This window comes from Dipteris shenzhenensis, chromosome 3, assembly GCF_047967505.1.
Source record: "Dipteris shenzhenensis isolate YYH24624 ecotype China chromosome 3, Dip_SZ_1.0, whole genome shotgun sequence".
Lineage (NCBI taxonomy): Eukaryota > Viridiplantae > Streptophyta > Polypodiopsida > Gleicheniales > Dipteridaceae > Dipteris > Dipteris shenzhenensis.
Genome location: NC_141598.1, coordinates 39,952,632 through 39,973,516, shown reverse-complemented (window position 1 = coordinate 39,973,516; position 20,885 = coordinate 39,952,632). Strand labels below are relative to the sequence as shown.

The 20,885-nt window shown below is 46.9% G+C and overlaps 1 protein-coding gene across 1 annotated transcript in view; it reads left to right on the top strand.

Annotated features, from left to right (window-relative positions):
* The window catches only part of LOC147903798 (sodium/calcium exchanger NCL1-like), a 110,141-nt gene extending 90,321 nt beyond the window's left edge, over positions 1-19,820 (top strand). Inside the window, exons 12-13 of the mRNA XM_087372295.1 lie at positions 16,844-16,914; positions 19,706-19,820. Of these exons, the coding sequence (XP_087228421.1) occupies positions 16,844-16,914; positions 19,706-19,820 (186 nt within the window). The remainder of the gene's footprint in view (positions 1-16,843; positions 16,915-19,705) is intronic.
* The last annotated feature ends 1,065 nt before the right edge of the window (positions 19,821-20,885 follow it).

Sequence of the window (20,885 nt, the reverse complement as noted above, 5' to 3'; positions counted from 1 at the left end):
GATCTCTCCCCCAGCTGAAGGCCCTCGGCATCTCTGACCTGATCATTCCAGATAAGCGGCTGGCGATCGATCTCCTCCTGACAGCTAGGAGGGGACTGAATGAGACTGAGGCGGAGCCGCCTCCAAACCAGGAGGAGGCTACGAACGAGTGGGGAGCGGGGCTGAGTGAGCGGGGCGGAGGTGAAGATCCACCTGAGGGATGGTAGCCACTCTCCACCTCGGCGTGGGACACAAGAACCGATCCCTTGCTGAAGTAACATCTTCCACGTTTGCCCCCCCGGGGTCAAACCGCGGATAACTAGCTTGCCCAGCAGGGCCTGACTCTGAAGCTCTGGATCGATGACCCCCAGGCCACCCTCAGCCTGCGGAAGAATGACTGTCTGCCAAGCAACCCTAGCTCTGGTATCTCTGAGACCATCCCCCCCGGACCACAGGAAGTTCCGAACCAACCTCCTAAGCTATGCCACGCTGGATCTCGAGAAACACCAACAGGAAGCCACATACCAAGCCGTGGCTAGGAGGACCTGGTTGACTACCAGGGCGCGACTTGCAAGAGAGAGCTTAGCAGTGCTCCAGAAAGCCAGCTTCCGTCGAATGGAATCTAGCACCGGGAGAAACTGCTGAGCTGGCGTGATATCCAGGCCGACCTGAAAGCCGAGATATCTAGCTGTCTGTCCCCGCGGGATCCACCTGAAACCCAAAAACCTCCCCCACTGAGAGCACGCCCCGGGGTTTGTGAGAAAACCAACTGATTTGTTCCAGTTGATTTTCGCACCGGCTGCCGAACAGAAGACCTCTAGGGCCATCCTCACCCTCTCCAGCATCATCTCATCATCCTGGACATACAGTGCTGTGTCATCAGCATACTCCGAGTCTTGGAGCTCCGTGTCCTCCCTGAGGGGAAGGCGAACACCCCGGATCCCGGTAGACCTCGCCCGAAGGTAATATTTCATAGCCTCGGCGAAGAAGAGAAACAGGTAAGGAGCAAGGGGGCAGCCCTGATGCACTGATCTCTCCAAGCGAAAACGCTCTCCCATCCTGCCGCCAATGATGACCCTGCTAGAAGCTGTCCTGTATAACGCTGAAATACCCTGAATCCATCCTGCTGGGAAACCTAGTCGCTCCAGAGTCCCCTCCAGGAAGGACCAGTCCACTCGATCATAGGCCTTCTCAAAGTCGAGAAGTAGGATGGCTAAATGTGACCCACTGTGTTGAGCCCACTCTGCCGCCTCTGAGAAGGTGAAGACATTATCCAGGATACTGCGATCCTGGACAAAGCCTGTCTGAGTGTCATGAATGAGGTCTGGAAGTAGAGGCCGAACTCTGGCGCTGATCATCTTGGCAAGGATTTTGTAGGCAGTGGTGAGGAGGGTGATCGGGCGCCACTGACGGATCTCCTGTCGATCTCCTCCCTTCGGGATGAGGCAAATCAGTCCCGAGGAGAGGCTCTCTGGCATATATCCGCTGCTGAAAATCCTCTAAAGAGCTGCTAGGAGGGGCTGATGGATCTGATCCCAGAAGGAGGTAAAGAAAGCTCGGGATAGCCCATCCTCGCCAGGGCATTTCTGCCCGTCGATGGCCATCAAGGCCTCCAACATCTCGTCCATAGTGAATGGTGCCAACAATGTCGCCTGCATGCTGGGCTGGACGAGGGATGGAATGTGCCTCCACACCTCCTCACGGGAGCGTCGAGTGCGAGGAGCAAGCTGCTCCTGCTGGAAAAGAGTCCTGTAGAAGTCGGTAGCCAACCCCAAGACCTCACCCGGATCAGTAACGATGTGCCCCTCTGCTATCCTAAGACTCCGTAGCTGATCACCTGCTGCTCTCTGGCCATGCGTCTTGAAGAACTCCCTGCACATCCGGTCGCCGTTCCGAGCCCAGAAAGAGAGAGAGGCGTGATAGGAAAACTCTGAACGGCGCTGGAGAGTCTCCTCAAGAAGGGCTTTGGCTCGAAGGGCTTGGATCCGAAACTCCTCCGAGCCCGGGGTTGCCTGCTGGAGTCGCTGAATGGAGGCGAGGTCCCTCCGAAGAGCTCTCTCTCTGCCCCACCACTCCTGTCGAACCTGTAGGGCTGCGAGCTAGCAAATCTGGCTGGACTCCTACAAAGCCTGTGCCACCGAATTAACCAGGTCCACGCACTCGCCCCAATCTCTGTCCCAAAGGCTACCGATACTGCTGCGCACGTCCTCCCTCGAGAAGATGGAGTCGGGAGTCCGGCACGAACGGGGGGGAAGGGCCTGAACTGCCGAGTCTAATGATAAGAGCACAGGCGCATGGTCGGAAAGTGTCGTCCCTGGAACTATACCCGCCTGACCGCCTCTGCTGATGGCCCAGTCACTGACATAAAATCTATCCAGCCTCTCCAGAAGTCTGCCTCCTTCCCTGCGGAAGCCCCACGAGAAGTCCAAGCTCCCGTGCCAACGACGGAAGGACGGGTCTCTCCAGCTGTCCCTACCTCCTGTCGCGAAGATAAAAGAGTCCCAAGCGGACTGCTCTGCCTGAGACATGCCTGTAAACTCTGGTCCTCTGCCCTGCTGGTCCTCCAAGGTCTCTAGATTGTTGAAGTCACCTCTAACAATCCAGGAATCCATGTCTGGGAGAATCCCTGTGAGTGTCCTCCAGAAGGTGGCTCTGCACCGGAGATCTGTGGGAGCATAAATGTTGAGGATTCCTATTCTGGAACCCTCCAACTCCAGGCCTACCGAGAGGGCACGGCCTGGGATCAATGTGCCATGACCAAAAACTCCCTGGGCTAACTGCTCGCACACGGAAGTGCAGACACCTCCACTCCTCCCCTGTGCGCCGATCGAGGGCTCCCAATAAGTGTGAGAACGTCCAGGGAGAATCTTCCCGCAGCTACGGGAATGAGCCACAGAAAGCTTGTGCTCCTGGAGCAGAAGTATATCCAAACGACCAATCACTGCTGGCTGAAGTTCCTGTCTCAAAATGAGCTTCCTAGGACCAGGGGTGCCAGAAGAATGAAACCCGTTCACATTCCAGGAGACAAGGTGTAGGCTCATGGTGAGGACTGGGAGGCTGCGAATAACTGTCTGCTCGTGGCCGATGTCGATGAAGAAGCTGACATTTCGGAGTGGAGGCGCTGACGCTTATGAGAAGGTTTGGAGGGGGAGGCGGGGTCGTCCTGCCTGTTCTTCAACACCTTTAGCAAAGGTGAGAGGCCTTTGGTGCCATGAGCAAATGCTTTCTCGAGCCAGCTCGAGATCTCTGAAGTAGTCATCCCGTAAAAGGCTCGGATTTTGTGAGGGGTCCAGGCTCTGACATCCTAGGGGAGGGGCCATGACAGAGGGGGCCTGAGGATCACAATCAATCTGAAGCGTTTGGCGGCGCAACGCCACCGCAGGCGCACGTCACCCTCGGACCACTGAGTCTTGAGAAGCTGCCCACCGGATGGGCCTATCCAGGAGCAAACCTGAGCGTGCGTCTGCTCTCTCTGAGAGCCTCCCAGACCGAGTCGTCTGTCCAAGTCTCGGTGCCGTCGCTGAGGAACGTAAAAGCAAAGCTAGGGCTATCCCTCGGGGCCAAGGCTGCGATCTTCCCATCCGCCCCTTTGCGGAGCAGGAAGATACTGATGTCGAGACACGCAGGGAAGGTCCCAAGGTCGGCCACATCCAAGTAGTCCCAGGGGCCAGATCTGTAAAAGTCACGAGGAAGCTCTCTCTCCTGAAGCTGAGGCCCACCAGAGTCTGCAACTGAGGGCTAGCGGACAGGGAAGCCTGCTCCAGTGGTGGTGTAGACTCAGGGTGTCCTGCCTGTGGAGGGGGAGGGGGAGGTGGCTGGGGGGTAGGCAACTCAGAATCCACGGAGGCGACTAACCGGGGGGGTGGAGGAGGGGGAGTGGGGGCTGCCCTCGGCTGAGGAACCATCGGTACAGCTGACACTGCAGGGAAACTGAGACAGGCGGGGGGGGGGGGATGGGGCTGCACCTGGGACTGGGGCTGAGAAGGAGGAGGAGGAGACTGAAGAGGAAGAGGCGGGTGCTGAAGCTGCGGGTCGGGAAGAGTGGGGTGCGACTGGGGAAGGGGCTGGGACTGAGTGGAAAGGGGCTGGGGAGCGGAAGAGAGGGGGACCTGAGGCTGTGGAGGGCGGGCTACCGTCGAAGACGAAGCTCTCCCAGGATCCTGGGGCGGCTGCCTGTCAGGTCTCTGAGGTGCTGCTGCAGGTTGGGTAACCTCTGCCTCCTTGCCTTTATCGGAGATCTTGTTGTTCTTTCCTCTTTTCCTTCTAACCTCAGTCCAACCGCCACCGGACTCTGACTGCCTCTGCTTCTCCTGGCGTGGCTGCCCGGAGGGGGGGGGAGGGGGCGGAGGGGGAGGGGGAGGGGGCGAGGGGGGCCGAGAGGAACTGGCGAATCGCGGACAAACTGCAGCCAAGTGCCCAAAGGCGTGACACCTCAGGCATTGGCCTGGCTGTCCGGTGACTACCATGCTCTGGGTGATGCTGCCGGCATCTGTCACGATCTCGATCACTGCAGGGAGAGTCGCAGGGTCTGCCACAGCCACACGGACTCAGGGGGCTCCTGCCGTAGTCACCGCATCGGCGAAAGTGTCATGCATAACCCAGCCAAAGTGGGAGCCCAGGTCCTTGACAATCGGCCGCAGCTTAGCAGCAAGACCTGGAAAAACTAGCGTCACTGGATGGCGAGGTATGCGGAACCGAGCATCAAAATCCGCTGCACTGACTCCACGGTACCAAGGGACTATCATAATGATCTTTCCATCCACAGACGTGGGGGAACCAGCAATCAGGTTGCTCGCAGCTTTCGCATTGGAGAGTTTGAGCCAGAAGATGCCCCTTCCCATAAGGGCCACCTCCTCAATATGGCCGTCCTCTAGCATGAGAGTGGACTGGAGCCAGTCCCTGATGGCTGATCTGGAGGGGGAATGTCCAATGACTCTGCCATAGACAGAGGTAAGGGCAAAGTCATTGGCAACCTCCTGAACCCGAGACGATTGTTGCTCTGTTAAGATAACGCAGTAGGCATCTGGAGAGGGGGGGTCCGACTGGGCCTCCGGTTCCGGGCAGGGAGCCGCCATACCGCCAAGACAAACTGCAAGACCTCCGATGAAGAAGAGGCTGCCACCCAAAAAAGGGGGGGATAGATGCGGGGGGTGGAGCCTGGGTGTAAAGAAGATGGGTGAGGCGAACCGGGGCGACGTGAGTCGGGTGGGGAAGCGGAGGCGCATGCGAGAGCGGAGGCGGAGAGAGGCGGATGGCGGTGGAAACGAGGGCGGGAGGACGGAAGGCGGAGGTGGCGGGGGGTGAGGATGGAGGGTGAGTGAGATGAGGGGGCGGGAGCGAGGGTGGGGTGCGGGGCGGGGTGGGAGGGCGGGAGGGGGCGGGGCGGAAGGGCGGGGCGGGAGGGGGCGGGGCGGGGCAGAAGGGCGGGAGGGCGGGGGGTAGGCGTAGCGAGGGGGCGGGGGGGAGCGAAGCGGGGGGGCGGGGGATGGGCGAAGCGAGGGGGCGGGGGGGTGAGGCGGATAGGCTAGGAAGGGGGGGTGAGGCGCAGCGAGGGGGCAGAGATGTTATGCTCTAGCCAGGATAGCATGACCTCGGATAGATCGGTGGGCATTTTCTCTTTTTGTTCAGGGGTCAACGAGGACTTTGACCAAGCCCAGGCTGCCATTGGAGTTATTTTCCTTTTCACCCCAACGGTGGTACTTGTTTTTACTGGTCCCTCAACCGGCTTCACTTGCTTGGTTTGGCCACTTGGCTACGAGACACTTGTCTTTGAAACCCATTTCCTCAGAAATCCCCCTTTTTTCGGGTACTCATACTGAGTCCCTGCCTGCACAAATCCACCAGACCTGCCTCTGGCATCCTCATAGTTCAGGGCTGCTGCAATAGATTCATCTAGTGTAGTCACATATTTAGCTCGAACTTCCATTTTGATCTTGTCGTTCAGTCCATAGATATAGTCCTTTAACTGAACCGACATAGGGAGAGGGTCTGTTATTTTCATGACACATTCCCTGAATTTGTCAGTGTACTCTGCCACTGACAAGCTCCTCTGACGAAGATTTCTATAAGCATCCCAAGCTCAGGACTCTTCATCAGGTGGGAGAAAGTGTTTCTTGAATTCAGCTTTAAACCCTTCCCAGGTGGTTGGAGCAACTTGATCCTTCTGTTGCTTTATCCACCATCTGTCCACTGCCTCAATAAACAGGTGTGTGGCCTCGCCGGGATAGCATGACCTCGGATAGATCGGTGGGCATTTTCTCTTAGATGACCAACTTTTGTATCCGAGGTCATGCTATCCCGGCTAGAGCATAACAGGAGAGGGGCGGAGGGGCGAGGGGGATGAGGGCGGAGAGGCGAGGGGTGAGGGCGAGGGGGGGCGGGTGAGGGCGTAGTGGGGTGAGGCGGGGGGGCGAGGGGGTGAGCGCGGAGAGGCGAGGGGGTGAGAACGGAGAGGCGAGGGGGTGAGAGCGGAGTGGCGAGGGGGGGTGAGAGCGGAGAGGCGAGGGGGTGCTGCAGGCGGCAGCAGCGGGGGTGAGGCGGAGGGCGAGGGGGTGAGGGCGGAAAGGCAGGGGGGGTGAGGGCGGTCGAGGCGGGGGGGCGAGGCGGGGGGGGAGCTAGGGGGGGGGTAGAGGTTGCGGGAGGGAGGGGGAGGGCTCGCAAGAGCTCGTTAGATCAAGCAATGCCACCCTTACTTTTGCAAGCTTTGCCCAAAAAGAAACAATTGCCACTAGTGGACTGCCTGGTATCATAGTCTCCAGCCCAATCTGAATCACTGTAAGCATGCATCTGCAAGTCACCCCCCCTTGGAAACATCAAGCCAAAAGACTTTGTGCCTTGCAAAATAACGAAAGATGTGTTTTACAGCCTGCCAATGTGTTGTCTTTGGGCTGTGCATGTATGTGCTCACCTGAGATACTGCATACTGAATATCGGGCCGTGTATTGCACAAGTAGATAAGGCATCCAACAGCCTGGCTGTAAAGTGTGACATCCACTGATTCACCTGCATCATACATAGTAAGCTTCAGCCCCGGCTCCATGGGAGTGGCAATAGTCTTACAATCATGCATGTTGAACCTATCCAAGAGCTTCTACACATACTTAGATTGAGACATAATGATGCCACACTTGTCTTGTATAAACTAGATCTCCAAATAAAAATTTAACATGCCCAAATCTGTCATGTCAAATTCAGCTTTCAACTCAGCCTTAAAATCTGCAATTATATCCTCATTTGACCCTGTGAGCAGCATGTCATCTACATAAAGAATGATGACTAAAATATCCCCCCCATCCTTCTTGATGTGAAGGGTGCTTTCCGTGGGACTATTGTGTGATCCCTTACTTGACAGGAATGCATCTATCTTGGCATACCATGCACGTGGGGCTTGTTTCAACCCATATAAAGCTTTGTTAAGCTTGCGAACGTGAAGTGCATTGCCAAAAAGTTTAAATCTAGGAGGTTGTTTGACATAAACCTCTTCCTACAAGTCCCCATTAAGGAAAGCTATTTTTATGTCCAATTGATGGACATTCCACACAAAATTTGCAGCCATTGCAATAACTGACCGTATGGTGGTTATCCGGGATGTAGGAGCAAACGTCTCCTCATAATCTATGCCCTTCTCTTGTGCATAGCCTTTGAGGACCGGCTTTTCAGCTATCCTGATGAGTACGACAGGGATGCCCGCTTGCACCTTACCTTTTCCTTTTCGTAGCGGAGGCTATGGGATACTTTATGCAGGCTACCAGTCATGGCACTTTGGGCCGTCATCTGCCTATCCGATAGGAATAGGAGCTTCTGGACACTGAGTTTGCTGATGACACGGCGCTGACAGTCAGAGGAGATGCATATAGTCTTGCTACTGCTGCGGATTCAATTGACAAGTTCTGCCTAGCCTCAAGGGGACTTGTCAATTGGAACAAATCAAAAGGCATCTGGACTGGAGCTCAGCAGGATATCCCAGCATGGGGAGGAGACAGAGGCTTTGTGTGGATACCCACAGACACCTCCACGAGATATCTAGGCTTCCAAGTTGGCATTGAGGTGTCCCCGACGCAACAGTTTGCCCCAGTTCTTGAGAGTATCCGGAGAAAGCTAGCCTACTGGAGTACGGCTAGACTTTCTTTGGCCGGAAGACGCTGGTAATCAACTTGGTTCTACTAGCGACTATGTGGTACGTTGCGTCATGTTGTTGCTTTCATGCTGACTCGATCCGCCAGGTGAGGAGATTGCTTCACAACTTTCTGTGGAGTGGTGGTGATGGTTCTTAGGACACTAGGGCCAGAGTTTCATGGGATACTATCACTTTACCCTCCTCGCAGGGAGGACTTGGGGTTCTTGATCCGGAGATGCAGAGCAGAGCCCTTTTAGTCAAACTTCTTGTTAGAGGTTTGACTCCAGGAGATCAGCCGTGGAAGCAATTCCTACTGCATGGGATTCACCAGTGCACCCCCAGAGCAGCAGGCCAGTGGGCAGGTAGAGTCAGTTGGATCTTTCTGTCGGACCAGCATTCTCAGCCTTCCTCACCATTGGTGAAAAAGCTTATTCAGATCTGGGATCATTTTTGACAGCACCTCATCAGAGCAATTCCCTCCTCCAGAGAGGAAATTGCCCGACAGCCACTTTACCATAACCCCCTGGTTCGGTATCAGGGATCTTCCCCTGGTACAGAACTTAGGACTCCCTTGGCCCGATGGCATGCTCAAGGGGTTGTGATAGTTGGAGATTGGTTCAGGGGAGGTGTGGAGATGTCAGAGGAGGTGATCAGAGATAGACACAGGCCACTTGGACAGATTGCTGCCACCAGATTACTGATCATGAGAGCTATTCCTCAGCAGTGGAGGGATATACTCATAGATCCAGCCTATGTTCACCCCATCTCTACTTGGTCAGGTTGTTTTAGTGAGGCTGGGCTATGCATTGGAGTTCGTTTAGGACCGGCACCGTTTATTTATTTTGAGGTGGACTCCTCTCACAGATTGTATCCGACTCAGCCCCTGGATCGGCAGGAGCTCCTTTGGCAGAGAGTCAGGGTCATTAGTTGCCTGGGTAAGGAATGGGCCACAGATCCTTCTAGGTTGACCATTGCAGAGGATACTAGATGGAGACTTTGGATTTTTCAGGGTCGACCTCTTGTGGAGCTTGACTGGGACCCAGGTGAGTGGGCATGGCCTAATCTGGTGGCAGGCGATCGTCCTCTTTCCTTTTTCCAGTACTTGACGAGGGCAGGTTACAAGCTTCAGCAGAGAGACTCTCATCACCTACCATCTGCCTCCCAACATTGGCACGCATAGGGACTTACTGCAGAGCTCTTGCTGAGCTACTGGACTCACTTTTGGGGCATCAGTAGAGGCAGGAAAGTCTCCTACTTTCTTTGGCTCACTATACATAGAGGCATACTTATGGGTACTTGGCTTCAACAGATGGGTAGACAACCTTGTGTATGCGTTGTCAGCTTGCAGAGGAATCTAGCAAGCATTGTTTGCGAGAGGATCTGGAGCCTTTACTCTCTTTGAGTTAGAGCCAGGAGACCACGGTTTCTTCATGCAGCGTCGCCAGAGACGGGGTCCCACAGAGGCCAGCATCATGGAGCCACAGGATTTGCTTTTGGTACCTATACCAACTCAGGATTCCCTGCCTACTTCAGCTGCAGGGTCAGCGTGGGAGGTGATTTCCAGCATTACCCTATGGCGGATATGGTGTTCGCGATGTTCTTTTGTCCTTGGGGGCCATTTATGCACGGAGGCTGACACTCTCGCTTCCATTTGGACGGAGATTATCTTCACTCTCAGGAGTCAGTGGGAGCGGTGTACAAGCACCTCTTCGGCAGCTCGTGGGAGACTTATATCCTTCATGAGGACATGGGACTGCTCCTTGTTTTTTCATTTGACCCCTTTTGGGATGTCGTGGCATTTTAGACCACCACCATGGCTTTTTTGCCACATTGTTCAGGCTAGGGATAGAGTACTTTCTCTCCCACCTGTTGTATGATTTGTTTTGAATGGAATATATCACTTTATATTTTTTTTAAAAATATAGTTGGCACACATGAGGCCTTCAAGCCAAAACCTGTGAGGCAACTTTTTACTTGTAAGCATGCATCTATCCATCTCCATAAGAGTGCGATTCTTCCGCTCAGCTTTGCCATTCTGTTGAGGTGTAAGCCTCACTGTAAGCTGATGCGTGATGCCTTTCTCCTTCAAGAATGCCTCAAACTCATGAGACATATACTCCCTCCCTCGATTTGTGCAAAGTGTCTGCACCTTGAGTCCTATCTCATTCTCAACCATAGCCACAAAGTATTTGAAATGCATAAACACTTCTGATTTTGCATTGAGACCATAGACCGAAGTGTAGTTGATGAAGTCATCTATGAATGCAACATAATAAAGATAACCCCCAAAAGCAGGTGTCCTCATGGGACTGCAAACATCACTGTGAATAAGCTGTAATTTGCATGTAGCTTTCAATGCACCATCCTTCTTGAAAGGGAATCTATGCATCTTACCAAGGATGCAACCCTCACATGCATGAGGAGGAGGTGACTCTAAAGGAGGCAATGCATCAACCATATCATGCCTCTGAAGTTTCATTAAGCTGCCATAGCTCATGTGCCCATACCTAGCATGCCATAACTCCGTATTCTGCATCGCAGCAGTGGGAGTGCTCACTGATAATGCAAGATCGGATCTTTTTTCATATAAATCAAGCTGAAAAAGACCCCGATACAAAGTGCCAGACAACATCAAAGCATAGTCATTCTCTTTGTCTCTGACTGCGCACTTATCATCATCAAATACACTCTATTAAGAGAGGACACTGAAAGCAAATTTTTCTTTATGCCTGGCACATAGAGTACATCTGAAATTCAGAAATATGTGCCATCAGTGGATGTGAGAATAATGTCTCCCACTCCACACATTGAATAAGAAGAATTATTTTCACAAGTCACCTTCTTTTTGGTAGGTGGTGGATGCAGAGATCCAAAAAAACTCTTCTTGGAAGTGATGTGCTTTGAAGCACTGCTATCAAAATACCAAGTATTTAGTGTCTCATTGACACTGAGAGAGCATGCATCCTTTGAAGGATCATAGCTGCAAGTCAAAAAAAGCATAAGGGTCATCATCATTAGTGGTTGTAGCATCTGAACTACCCATTGAAAAATCTGAAGTGCAAGTCAGAAAGGCATAGTGCTCTTCCACAAAGTTGGCTGTAACATCTCCCCCATCATGAGAATGAGGAGCTGATGCATTTGACACAGCCATACTTGAATTCCTTTTCTTCTCTTTAGCTATGCACTTCTTGCATTCTCCAGTATAATGACCTGGCTTCTTGTAGTAGTGACAAATGCCCTTCTTTCTCTGCTTATCCGCATCCTTAGCCTTATAAGAGGGCTGTCCTGAATCAGCTTTATGCTGATGTGCGGGCTGATTGGCATGTGGCTTTACATCTTTTTAGGAGGACTATCCAAGGCAGAGGACCTTTAGACTCAATGAAAACAAAACACTCAATACATATCATTTTAGGGGGACTACCCAGGGTAGAGGATCCCAAAATACATCAAGCTGTAGGAATAATAAAAATAGATCTCTAAGTAAGAGATGTCCTATAAGTAGCTAATGCACATGTGTGCACATCCCTGCGAGTCGATGATGATGTCGATGAAGCGCTAGATATGAATGCCCCCAAAAATATGTCGGTGAAGTCCATGGGTTAGCTAAATGGAGCACTCACATAGTGACTCTCAAAATGGCTAAGGGAGAGTCACCGATGTCGAAGTAGAGGCCGGAGGTGTCACGAGCACTTCGAGGAGCCAACCAATGTGTACCACGGGCATCACGAGCACTTGGACAGGTGATCGAAGAAGTCAAGGTGTAACCGGGACTCACATCAAGCTTGAAGCAATGCATGAATCGGAGAAGTTACTATAGTGTAGTGTCGGAGTACTTATATCATGATGGAAGCATCTTCACTTCCAATGCAATAGTAGAAAGTGGAGATTCACCTTGCGTACGGGCAAGTCGAATTGAAGAAGCGATGCCCCTAGCTGAGAGCTCAACAAATGGGACTGGCTTCTATTGATGGCGGAATTGTTAGAGCTAGAGCTGTGTGGGTAGCTGAAGTGAGTGGAAGCAAGCGTGGGCAGTAGGAGCTCTGTTTGGAGCAGCGTGGGTAGCAGCGCTACGTGGGCAGTAGGAGTAGCAGAGAATGGTGCACTTTTGGAGAGAAGAATGGCGGGCAGAATGGTGGGTAGAGAGGCGAGCAGAAGATGTTGTAGCATAATTGAGATCATGGTAGAGGCAGAGAGTACATGAGATAGAAGCAAAGGCAAGAAGCATTGTATTCATGAATAGAGGGCCATTATATAGGCACCATGTTGTATCCAGTGTACATCATATGTGATGTCACAATAGAAGCCACCAAGATCCTATAATCAAGCTACCACCTCCATGAATCTCTCAATCACACACCACACACCTAGATTCACTCAATCACACCTACTGACACCTAACCAAGCACACCATGTGTTCACACACTCACAACCTTAGACCTTAGGCCCCTAGGTATGATCCCATTACATCAATTTGTCCTTCATTTCCCCCCACAAATTGATGACCTCATCCCTTAGCAGTAGTACATGGGATGCTTCATGGCTTACCCTCCATCATGTGGCAACACACATGGCCCCAACCTGTGACTCACTCCTAGGACTATTGGTTTACAATTGGGAGATAGACAATGACTATGCATGGGAAAACCCTTAGATCTAGCAAGGTAAAACATAAGACTAACAATCATTTGAGGGGGACATCCCAAGGCAGAGAACCCTTATTGACCACATACACAAAAATTCTAAATTGAAGATGTGGGAAAATTCCCCCCTTTGATGGCATATCTTGTCCTTTTTCTCCTTCTCTTCCAAGCTACCATAATGTGAGGTACATTGTCATTGGAGAGGTTCTTGGTGTAGTTCTTTGTGTACCTCTTTTGCTTTTTGATCTTTCTTACATCCTTCTTCTTCATACCTTCTCTCTTTATGACGTATGTTACCAAATGAGTAGCCTCAAGCAAGTTGACTTCAACTTTATGATCACATGCATCCCATATGCCTTCAAATAGATTGAATATGAAGAGGGTCTTACCACTTGTAAGAGGAACAAGGGTAGTGTCTACTCTTATACATGGAAGCTCGCACATAGCCAACATCCATGTCATCACAATATCATCATCATAGAATATACATGCTTTATCTTTGTTGAAGCAAGCATTCATCATGCAAAGCATAGTTTTCATAAAGATAGTCAAATCTTTGACTATAAACCACTTCTATATGAAAAATACTATGATACTTCCGCGGTCCATATTGAAGTCAATACTCAGTCAATTCAAGATCTATCACTTCAAGCAACTGAAACACATATAAAAGAAAAGTTTTGAAATGACAGACTTTTGGAAAAGTCAAACTTTGACCAAGATTTCTGAGTTACCCCCAATTTTGGCAGTTTCGAAGTGGAGGCCAAAATTTGAAGTGGAAACTGAAGCAATGAAGGGGCTTTTGCAGCAGGAAGGAGTTTGGTTCATCAGAGAAGGCACTTAGCAAAGCATGGGCAAAATGGTGTGCGATTTCGTTCGGGAAACGCTGATGAAAAGCGATTGGCTTTTTGCAGAATTCTCCTGGGTCAATGGACCAAATGGTCTCAGACTTGCACCCAAGATGTCTTATACCGTCGCCCAACTGTGGCTTGAAGGAATTAGAGAAGTGTATTCTCTATCAATGGAATTGCACGAAAGTTCGGCGGACAGAGATAGTGGCGGCACGGCGCATATAGTCTATGCCTGGATAATTGCTTGCTGCTATAGGTTCGCCCCTACTAGAGGAGTCTACGGCTGAGAGGATTCCCACAATGGTCGCGTGTAGTGGGAGAACTAAGCTCTGCAAGTTTTTGAGAGAAGGAAAGTGAAATATGAAAGAAGATGGAGAAGATGAAGGAGGTGATGACACGTGGCACATGTGGGTAGAAGCTCAAGGAGGATCATATGGCTCTGATACCACATGTTGTAGCATAATTGAGATCATGGTAGAGGCAGAGAGTACATGAGATAGAAGCAAAGGCAAGAAGCATTGTATTCATGAATAGAGGGCCATGGCACCATGTTGTATCCAGTGTACATCATATGTGATGTCACAACAGAAGCCACCAAGATCCTATAATCAAGCTACCACCTCCATGAATCTCTCAATCACACACCACACACCTAGATTCAATCAATCACACCTACTGACACCTCACCAGGCACACCATGTGTTCACACACTCACAACCTTAGACCTTAGTACCCTAGGTATGATCCCATTACATCAATTTGTCCTTCAGAAGATGGCGCACATTTTGAGGCTGGTTGTATGGGCAGTATTGTAGAAGTGTACGGGCAGCAGGCTTGTTGTGCGGCGCAACAGTTTGTACAGTCCGTACGGCTGTACGGCCTGTTTGCAGGTCAATGGAGAGGCATAGGTCCGGGCTCAAGGTGGAGAAGCAAAGGAAGAAGAGGAGGAGAGGAGGAGAGAAGGTAGCTTCATGTTGGTGAAGTCCTTGCTTCAAGATTTTCAACGGTGAGGCTCGGGTGGAGGAGAAGAGCTCAAGGAATTAGAATGGAAGGAGCTAACCTCTCCATAGGTCTGAGATGGGCTTCAAGGCCTCCTCATTCCTTGAGGAAAGCTAGCTCTCATACCATATGAAGAGATCTAGGAGCTAGCTAGGAACGGAATGGAAATGTGGAAAGCATAATGTGAGTTTTTCTTTACTCTTCTAGAGTGTTTTTTCTCATGCCCAGCATGATGTATTTCCACATCGAGCTTGCTGATGCAGGTTTTTTTCATACTTAATAGAAGTCTCTTTCATGGAAATAAAAAATCATGTGTCTCACAAAATGGCTGGAGTATGTCTATATTTCATTGGAGACCCTTAGATACGGAAGAGAAAAGTAAGACCACGTCATCTGCTTAGAGGAGAATCCGAATCAAGGAACTAGTCAGAGATGAGCCCCCGCCTCCTCGTGTCTTGCTCATCGGTGTAGAGAACAAACAGGCTTGATGACAATGGGAATTCGGGGGACAAAACCCAAGAATGGCAAGACCTACATCGATGGAAAAATACCCGACTAGATACCAAGTCTTCAAGGCTAGTCTATCTCTTGGCAATTAAGCTTGTAAATGGTGGATGAGCCTTAGAAAAAATGATAAAACCCCTAGGACATGGGCTGAGTTTGAAAAATCTTTCTTGAAATAATTTCTTTCTGAGAATGAGCTTGAGCAAGCATGGGAGACATGGGACCCTGCAGAAAGGATTGAATCTCTTAAATTAGTATAGTGCAAATGATAGAGACGTTGTACTCAAACTGGAAGATAGAGTGATTCAAAAGATACAAGTTTCATAAGAGTCTCAATAACAAAGTTGAGGTGTGAAGAAATTCTCCTAAGGCTTTTGATGAGACCACATTAACTAGAAAGACATTAGAATTCTAGATAAATAAGAAAAAATCTCACATGATGTATTTTTCCACTCAGCTTTGCTCTCAGAGTTTCTTTCATACTTAATAGAAGTCTCTTTTCTGCACAAAAAGAAAAAGCAGCAGACTTCTTGAGTTCATTAAACTCCCTTAAAGTTAGTGTACAACATTGAGGGTGGGCAGGGAGATATTGGAGGAAATATTAGAATACAAGCAATAATGGGTTGCAAACCAAAGTTCAAGCTCTATTTGAATGCAAGAGACATAAGTAATCTTCCAATGGAGATTTGATACATGATGCCCATGAAGCTTTGTATATCATTGTCTTTAAATTCCAACTTGAAAGGCCTGCCCGATCGAAGGTGCGAAATTTGGATACATCAATCTCTTTCTCAACCAAGCATGTTTGCTGGCTTGGTGGACTGTGTGGAAGCACCCGCCCTGTGGGGTAAATGTGGGTGGTTGTGCAACTCTATCATGGATAGGAGGCCAGCTATCATATCTCAGATCGTGCAACCTGATATCCCAGGTTCCCCTGGCTAATTTCAGATGGAGAAAGCTCCAAAAGGCATTAGGGTTCTTTAATATAGGATCACCATAATGTAGAAATTATAAAGGAGGGACTGCGCAAGTGTATTTGCCATTGTAAACTGTCTTTTATATAAAGTTTGCCCCCACATTTACTGTTCCATCTTTGGTACTCATAACAGGGAGGTAAGTAATCTCATATACGTGGAGAACAAGGCACCTAAAGATCTTATGATAGATCCAGTTCATCTTGTCATGGAGTTAGTAGTCATGTGATAATGCACTCCGCTGTCTCTATACAGTGCATTTGGCATAGATGGTCTTTCTTGAGAAGCTTTGACCTTCAGTTCTGATCTAAGGAAATGGGATTGCAAGAGTTCTGATACAATGGAATGGGTATATCATGTGCCAATGAATGCGCCTGGGGTGTTTTTCTGTCTGCTGAAAAAGTGAGTAGGTCTAATGACACAAAGTGTGTGCTCTTGCACGTTGTGCAAGTGGATCATTGTCCAAATTGCTGGTGTTCCTTGGCCTTTGATCATAGTGCTTCAAGGAATGATTTTTAAAAAGAAGTGATGCCTTTATAAGTCAACTACTTTGAAACTTTATGTATGGTGTGTTTAGTAGTTATGCTGGACTCTGACGATGGAACATAAACATAAATGATGAGGTTACATAGTGCTCACCTAAGGGGATGCTAATATGTAAAATAGGTGCATGATTAATTGACATTGAGGTATTAAGAAAATGAGCATGGAATGGGATTAAAGTTTAAATTTCTTTCTGAAAATGGATTTACACTAAAACAGTTTTAACATTTGGTGCAGGTCACTGTTGTCTTGTTGAATGTTATGTGTGTTGGTTTGATTGGAGTTTCGAGAACAACCTTTCCCCTTTGGTATGCAATTCCATTGTTTTCCCTCTATTTTGTCAGCCTTGGAGGGGTGGCACTCCTTGATAATTTATTAGGTTGGCATTGACAAAATATGGAGGTTGCTTGTAAGTCAAACTCTCTTTTCTTTTGAGTTATCGTGCCATCTAGCATATCCTTGTTATGCCGTTACACATTCTCTTTGCTGATGAGTAGCTCAAGAGGAGAAATAGAAAAGCAGCCTGTCATTGAATAGCAGGATCAGCTAAATTTTAAGTTTTAGTTTTGACAATCTCCAATTGTTGCCAAAGTCCAAAGTACCTCCATATGTCCCTTCTTATACCATTGATTTTTAGGATTTTAACGTGTGTGGGCTGAGTACATCTTGTCCCTTTAGCATCCTTATATCTTTGAGATTTTTTTGTTAGCCTACTTGAGTTTGTTTGTGAATTCAAGGTCATTCTTCCCCTTCTTATTCATTCTAGTTTAGTTCAGCCTTTAGAGTGATTATTCCACCAATGGTTTTAGTTAATCCTTTAGAGTAACTTCAAGGTCATTCTTCCCTTCTTATTCATTCTGGTTTAGTTTAGCTTTTAGTCTATCCTTTAGAGTGATTATTTTAGTTCAGTCTTTAGAGTGATCTAATCTCCCCTTGTCTAGCTCTCAACTCTATATCATGTCTAGAAAGTGGAAGGAGGTTCCTTTTCTTAGCTTTATATTGTGTAATGGACTTAAGCTTGAGAGGGGTTGAAAAATAAGACCATCCAAGCATAAAGTATGTAGACATGGGATAGAGGGGTTGAAAAATAAGACCATCCCCTATATCCACCATCCAAGCATAAAGTATGTAGACATGGGATATGCCTCTTTAAGGTTAGATAAATGGGACACATCACATAAGACACGTTGTGCCATGGCTAAAGGACAATAGAGCAAATAAAGCCATATAAAGATACAAAGGTAGTGAGCCTAAGTTATACACAACATAACTTGCAAGCAATGTAATTGGTAAATTTGGATAGACATGGCTTTTAATGGTGATGTTGGCAAAAGTTAGAACGTCTTGTTTTTCTTCTTCAAGAAGGATTAAAGAAAAATCCTATACTAGATACCTCTATCCAAGAAATCTCATCTATTAAAGATACCTCTACTTTTAGCATCCTTTGACCCTCTTTGTTTGGATTAATCTTGATGATAGTGAGATGAAGATGATTAAGTTGGATAATTGTCAAAATGTTTGTTAGGAATAATGAGAATAGTTGCCTCTAGCTTGATTATTATGTTGGCCTTAATTATACTAGTTTAAGCATTTATTCCTCTTTTTACTCTATTTGTGATGTTCCTCCTCCAGAAAAAAGTTATTGTTCTTGGATTCCATAAATTTTCGTGATGTTGGAAAAAGTTAGAACGTCTTATTTTTCTTCTTCAAGAAGTATTAAAGAAAATTCCTATATTAGAGACCTCTATCCAAGAAACCTCATCTATTAGAGATAACTTTACTTTTAGCACCCTGTGACCCTCTTTGTTTGGATCAACCTTGATGATAGTTTGATGAAGATGATTAATTTGGATAATCATCTTTGTGGTGTTGGAAAAAGTTAAAACGTCTTGTTTTTCTGCTTCAAGAAGTATTAAAGAAAAATCGTCTATTAGAGATACCTCATCCATTGGAGATAACTCTACTTTTAGCACCCTTTGACCCTCTTTGTATGATTAAATTTTCCTCTCTGTGTGATGTTGGAAAAAGTTAGAAGTCTTGTTTTTCTTTTTCAAGAAGTATAAAAGAAAATTCCTATATTAGAGATACCTCCTCCATTAGAGATAGCTCTACTTTAGGCACCCTTTGACCCTCTTTGTAGAAACCTTATCTATTAGAGATACCTCCTCCATTAGAGATACCTCTACTATAGGCACCTTTGACCCTCTTTGTTTGGATCAACCTTGATGATTGTTTGATGAAGATGGTTAAGTTGGATAATCGTCAAAATGTTTGCTAGGAATAATGAGAATAGTTGCCTCTAGCTTGGTTATTATGTTGTTCTAAATTATACTAGTTTAGGCAAACTTTGTTCTCCTTTTTCCTCTCTTTGTGATCCTCTTCCTCTAGGAAAAAGTTATTGTTCTTGGATTCTAGAAATTTTTGTTGTCCAAACATTCATGGAGCATCCTGAGTGACAAATATTAACACAAAATGTCCATATTTTTTGCCTAGACTATTCAATGCAATTTGTATCAATATTTCATTCTTGATTACTTAATCAATAGAGGCTGCTACCTAATCTACTATGCCTTTGAATTTGACAAGGTAATTTGGACTTGGCTCTATCTTGATTTTATTTTCATTTTTTCATTTTTAAGCTTGAGAATTCTAGATATTTCTTTGCATTGAACCTATTCACTAGTTTTTGAACCTATTGTCTAGTTTTTTTCCATTTTACAAAGTGCAATGATCATGTTTGTGACTATTTTTTGGAATGATTACATTTGGGATATCAAAATAATCAAATGAAGTGATAAAGTCACTTTTTCATCCCATTCATCTGTCTTAACCATGATTTGATCTTCTTTATTTTGTTCAAATGGTTGTATTCTTTTCTCTTTTCCTAAGATAGTATCCAACAAATTCTTTTAAAATATATTTCTAGGATGTGGGATGGGGCTTGTAAAGATATTAAGGTTGAAAAATGAACGTAAAAGAGTCTCTAAATTCTAGTCATTTTGTTGTTTACTTGATCAATCTATCACTAATAGTTGCCTAATTTGGTACTGAGTTTTGTCTAAAAGATCTCTCCTTGTGAGACTCATGTGTGTTATACAGGTTGTATGGAGCTTCATTGTACAAATCTTATGTTAATATAAATACATATCAGTTTTTTGTCCCCAAAAAAGAAAAAGAATGTAAAGCTTTTGAACTTGTAGAAACATGTCTTTAGTTTGTAAAGGATGCAATTTTTTATTTCATGATTAAATATTCAAAAAATATTTCCCAAAATCAGTGCAATTATTAGACTTACTAGTGATGTCCAAATAGCAAGCTAATTTCAAAATAATGTAAAAATATTGCTCTTTTAATGGGTGAATCTTGGGTTCAATTTGGGTTTCATTTGGACTTTGAACATATGAATTATTCCCTACCAAAGAAGTGGTTTTGACATAAGGATGACTTGAGCTAACTAACCTAGTGACTAAATTTTGGTTAGGTTAGATTAATTTGACCAACCTACCTTTGGTTCGATCGAATAAATTATCTATGGATAACTTCAATGACAATGGGTAGTTTGGTTTAACTTAAGTTAATTAAGTTGGATTAACTTTGGTTAAGTTGGTTTAGCTTAAGTTGATTAAGTTGGATTAACATTGGTTAAGTTGGATTAACTTTGATCAAAGTAAGAATCGAGTTGGGGTTAGAACATCTGCTTGTTTTTCAAATGAATACCTTTGAAAGTTGAGAATAGCTTCAAAGTCAAGAATTGTGTCAACTATTGATTAACTTTGATCGAAGTGGAAAAACTCTGCATTTAGGGAGAGGATGGAGATAGACTCTGATGGAGCTCAGCCTACGGCTACCTCCAACTTCGTACCCTAAGCTTGGAGATGGAACTGGTTGTGAAGTGCTGCCAAAGAAGAGGTTTGCTAATGGGACTGAGAGTCTTATCAAACCTTGTCTAAGGAAAGATAGATAGACCTACCAAAGAAACTTTTAAACTCATTATTAGCAAAAAAAGGGCTCAAGAGGAAATCCCTTTACTCAGCAAAGAAAATGGTCTAGTAGCCTTTTCAAATGAAGAAAACTTAGACATCATTAGGCAACATTTCCAAGGCTTACTAAGCACAACAACTGAGATCAATGAGGATATCACAGATGCAAGGAGATAGCACAGCCGTGCTAGAAAGCCTACTGTTCTAGTTTTTTATAGAGTCTAGCGTGATAACGATGTAACACTCTAGGAACTTAAGGATGCAGTTTACTCCATGGCAGATGGTAAGACACTTGGTGA